Source organism: Alligator sinensis, unplaced genomic scaffold, assembly GCF_000455745.1.
Source record: "Alligator sinensis unplaced genomic scaffold, ASM45574v1 scaffold954_1, whole genome shotgun sequence".
NCBI lineage: Eukaryota > Metazoa > Chordata > Crocodylia > Alligatoridae > Alligator > Alligator sinensis.
The window spans coordinates 1871412-1876730 of NW_005842228.1; the positions used below are offsets into that span (position 1 = coordinate 1871412).

At 35.0% G+C, this 5319-nt stretch overlaps 1 protein-coding gene across 1 annotated transcript in view; it reads right to left on the reverse strand.

Annotated features, from left to right (window-relative positions):
• LOC102368447 (S phase cyclin A-associated protein in the endoplasmic reticulum-like) overlaps positions 1-5319 on the reverse strand; it is a gene marked incomplete at its 5' end in the record, with an annotated part of 201152 nt that overhangs the window by 190831 nt on the left and 5002 nt on the right. Inside the window, one exon of the mRNA XM_014521586.2 lies at positions 2121-2186. Coding sequence (XP_014377072.2) covers positions 2121-2186 — 66 coding nt within the window. The remainder of the gene's footprint in view (positions 1-2120; positions 2187-5319) is intronic.

Sequence of the window (5319 nt, forward strand, 5' to 3'; positions counted from 1 at the left end):
AGAGATTTCAGGGCTAAAATGAGAGATGCTTTCTTGGCCCTTTTGGAAAGAAGCTAAATGATTGTTCTTCATTGACCCTGTACAGATAAAAAAAATGTCAGTGTATCTATTGGAAAAAGTAGCTACCATATTTACTTGAGTGCAAGATAAGCCACCCCCCTCAACAAACATGAGGTTCCCCCATCTTACATTTGCATACAAGGAAACCTAATTAAATATACTGTCTATAATTAAGCTTCTGTCAAAAGCAGCATATGCTCAGTAATAGAAAACAACTATGAAGTTGGTTAAATACAGCTAATGCTGAGCATGACTACAAAACATATGGTCCCACATACAGATGGGAGTATATACACATACTGAACAGTGCTGAGCTGTGGAGTCACCATGGCTTGAAATACTGTTGACTCTGCTGGGGCCCAGTCCAATGAACCATTTGGTAAATCATGAGCCTTTTGGCTTTGGACTAATATTATGCATAGTTTGTACTATATATAAGTGGATACAAAAGTGTTGCCCAAAAGTGTGTTTATGAAGTACCTGTGAACACCTGGCAGAAGTTTCAAAAAGGTAAAATTCTTCAATTCTGGATGACCTAAGTCGATGGGTACCTGCAGTAATTTTATGCAAATTACTACATGTATGTGTAGTTCAAGGTCAGTGTTTTCAAATTTGCCTTTCACTTCCATGTGATGAGGGAGAGCAGAGTGTAACAGTTGGGAAAGGGAAGAAGCAGGGAAAGGACTGCGAGGGAAATAAGTTGGGGGAGCAGAGGACAAGGGGCCACTTGAATTTCCCCAGATTTATTTTTCCTACTGTAGCAGTGGGAGGAAGACAAATTCAAGGCAAACCTCCAATAATTAGATCTATACCTAGAAAATTATATCAAATTTATAAAATTTTCATATATAGAATCTAATTATTCAGGGGAATCATCTTATATTCAGGATCGTCTTACATTCATGTAAATATGGTAATTCTTTCTCCCACCTTTGGAGTACTCTGGGTTCTAAGAATAGCGTTTTAATTGTTAAGTGCAGCAGAGGGACTGTTCACCTGGCACATAATTATGTTCCTTATAAATAATATGAGCCAAACTACAATCCCTTACTTGCCCTACAAATCAAGCAAGGATGACCTTGATCTTTCCTTCTGCCCCAAAAACCAATAGCTTTCTGACACCTTCCTTCATGCCTTCTTTAAGATTATTCTAAGGTATGAATGGAACAAGCCTTAACTTTTTACCATAACTTTTTACCTCTGAATGTTCCCCAAGCCTTTTACCACAGGGCTGTCCAACTGGCAGCTCACAACAGGTTAATATGGGCTCTTTCTCCCCCACTTCTCATCAAGTCACTGGCTCCCCACGCTGCTCAAGCCAGGGTCTCCAGGCTCCCCTCTTCCTCCTCCGGCTGCTGCTTCCTACCTTTGCCCCAAAGGTCAGGGCAAGGCAGTGCAGCAGCACAGGGTATTGAGGGTAAGTCTTGCATCACACTAGAGTTGGGAGGGAAGGAGGGGAATAGTTTTTTGAGGTATGGGTTGCCAGAATCATCATCTGTATCTGTATGCAAGAAAAAGGACCTTCTTTGATTCTTGATCAGAGGAGTCTTACGCAAAAATAACAGTGGACCAAATTACAGTATGAATGGTTTTACAGAATTATGCATCAATAGTTGCAGAATATTGATCTCGGATTCATAATGTATCTGCCAACACAGACAAGTGGCCTGATCCTCACTCAGTTGCTGTGAACCAATTGAAGCCAATGACAAATCTGGTACATGGTGTGCTATCAATGACAAAATTTACTTGAGGTGAAGTAAAATTCTAGAGCTCATTTTAGTGAATTCAGGGTTACTGAAAATTGCTAACCCACCTGTGTTCTCTACTGGACAACTATGCTGTATAAACTACTGTACTATCATTTGGGCCAGAAGACACAAATACTGGATCCTGCTAACTTCTTTAACTACTGTGTTCAGACTTATTTCATATCTCAATACTGAAATGATACTGACTCAACAACAAAGTGACACTGGTACCACACTGGCTCAACTAGAACTGTTTCAGAAGCATTTCTGTTACAGGCAGAGAAAATAAAAGTTTAGTTAAAGACTTACTTCGCTTTGTATGGCGAGTCAGAGGTGGGATTCTTTGCTTCCATTAAACTTTCATATTCCTTAGCCCTTGGAAAGAAAATATTCAGCACTGATTATTCTTTACATATTTCACATTTTATAGCCAATTATACAATTCCAATTTTTGAACTATTCAGTTTTATCATAAGCAATTTTTGCTTTAACAACACTCAAATTGATTCCTAAATACTATTCATGAATTGGAATGTTTATAGTTATTACTTTAACTTCACCCTTTATCTAGTGAAAATACATTAACATGATTTTCCAAACCAAATATTATATATGGAATATATAACAATGGAGACAGAAATAATATTTTACTTCTAAATATGTTATCTCATGATTAAATGAACACATTCAAATTTTGACATGTTGAAGGAATCTAAAGAAAAATTAATCATAAACATGTCTTCATTTATATACAGATTGTTTATTGTATAAGTAGCAATAGTAACATCCTTTCTGAAACACTAATGACTGTTCTGTAACTTTATAAACACCAAGAGTTATACAATTCAAAAATAAATATCTTCATGAAAGACTGTTTTACTTTGGAGAATGTAAATAAAATTCGGTAGCATAAACCTGTCCAGGTACTTTAAGGTATTCTTGTTTAAACAGCCACATGCCGAAGTACAAGAAAGAGCAAAACCGTACTTCTTTACCACTGCTTAGTTGGGCTCTAGCTGGCCTGGACCAAAAAGTAATAACCATTATCAGTCCATCAACCTAAGATAATGGATTTCTACATTGAATCCTAAAATTAATTTGGTAAAACAAATTTAAACTGTATTCTAAGGGGAAAAAAACTCTGTCTGTAAACAATAATTTATTATCACAAAGAAAAATCTGGCTGGTACAAAAATTCAGCTGTGAATCTATTAAAAAAATCATTACAGTGATTTAATATTGACGAAAGAAAATAACGCCATGCACAGAAATCCAAATTGAGGATGTTTGAGTTACTCCACTACTGATACAATCTCTGACAGTAGGCAAGTCTTCCAAACTTTCAAAAAGGAGTCCTTCTAAAATCCTGCCACTTCCTTAGATGCCTACATGGGAAACAAGTTGTTTGAACAAATGAACTGCCATACTGGATCAAATCACCATTAAGATCTAGGGCCTGTTTCTGACAACAGCCATGATGTGTTTCAAAGGAAGTAACAGAAAGCCCACAGTAGGCAGAAGTTAAATAATTTGTCCTCAATGAAAGTCTTATCTTAATTGCTAATACTTAGTGATGGCCTTAATCTCTGAAAAAATTAGGTTTTACATTACTTGCAAAATTATTTTTAACATTAACTATTATAACTCTGGATATTCTTGCTATCCATATAAATGTCCAATCAGTCTTTGAATCTTTTAGCTCTTAGCCTCAATTATTTCCTGTGGACAATGAGTTCCACTGTCTAATTACACTGAAACAGTTGAGTGAAAATATCTATTTTTTTATCAGTTCTGAAATTGCCACCTTTCAATTTCATTTAACATCCTTTTACATTTGTTTTATGAGACAGGGAGCAAAGAAGTTCAACTTATCTCAACCACTCATTATTTTACATACTTTTATCACACACTGCCTCTAATTGGCATGTAAACCATCCCAAACTTTTCAGTCTCTCTCCATAGGAGAATTTTTCCATGCTGTAATCATTCTCAACACCTGTCCATGAAAATGCTCTAATTCTGCAATATTCTTTTTGAAATGGAGTAAGTAGCATAACATTTAGTATACCAAATGAGGGCATATCATTTACTGTTTACTGTAACATTATATTATCAATATTATTTTCCAATAGTTCCCTTGGTATCCTAACATGTTCTTTGTTTATTTTTTACTATGACCGTATACTGTATAAAAGTCCTCATGAAAGTGTCAATGAGGTCCAGGCTCCTTTCTTAAGCAGAGGTAGCTAATCTAAATCTTTAAATTGTATAAATATTTCACAGTTTTTTTCCTTCTGACACACTACATTGTATTTATCAACACTAAACTTCATTTGCTATTATTTCATCTATTTGCATACCTTTGTCAACTTCCTCAAAAAAGTTTTGCAGTGTTCCCACAACTCAATTAACCTAAACTATTTGGGGCCTTAACCAATTCTGCTACTTTTCTCCTTGAACCCTTTCTGGAGCATAAATTGTAGATTACAGAACAAAAACTGCTAAAAATGAAACAAAAAGGCACTTCACTATTAAACTTTTGATGATAACTGACCATTTAATTCAGACTTGTTTTCTGTTTTAGCAACTATGAAGAAACTAACTTTTATTCAGTTCAGAAAAATAAGCCAAACATGAATATTCACCTAAACACACATCACACCAACTCTTGCAACAGGACAACTTCAAATAAATTGTAAGGGAGAAATCATGTATTCTTCACCTCTATTTTCAAAGTTTAGTACTGAGGTTTCAGTGAATCCCTATCTGCCTTGCAGATGTTGAAGTATTCTTTTGATGGTACAACATAATGTTAAACATGGATAATTTAACCAACTATATATCAGCTGTTGCTACAGCACCAATTTAATTGCTTAGGGTTATAAATATTATTAATAAGCCCAACAGAACTTCTACACAGTACTAATAACCCATTGATCACAATTTGTCCCTCCATTCACCTTTGCCCCTGGTTGCTTTCATATTCTGATTGTGATTTAAGGTCTAGCATCTCAGGAAAGCAACAGGAATCTGTTTTTAAAAAAAGTTGCTTGCATCTTTTAAATTTAAAAGTTTAACAATATTTCTAACAAACTTCTAATTCCAAGCTTCTAAACCTAGGAGAGTTTCCTATAACCATTTCTTTTTCATAAGAAAAAGGAAAATAGCTGTAAAATATGCTAAAATGATATGCATGAATAACTTGTACAAGACTTGTTTGTGAGACCATCTATGAATAGCATGTATCTCCTGCGTTTTAACCGTCTCCCCAACCTTTAAAAAAATAACAAATAAGGCCTTTAAATCAGCAATCCAACTAAATTATGAGCTGGTTTTGAGTAGTTGTTTCCAACATTTGGTGATTTTGCAATCTGGATTATTTTTGGACAGATACCACAGAATTCATTACATGTCATATTGTTATTGTGATGTTCCTGTTTCATTTGCTTTACTCTCCTAGCTTGATAAAAAATCCTTTGGTGTTCTATGTAAGGGAATTTCTTTCCCT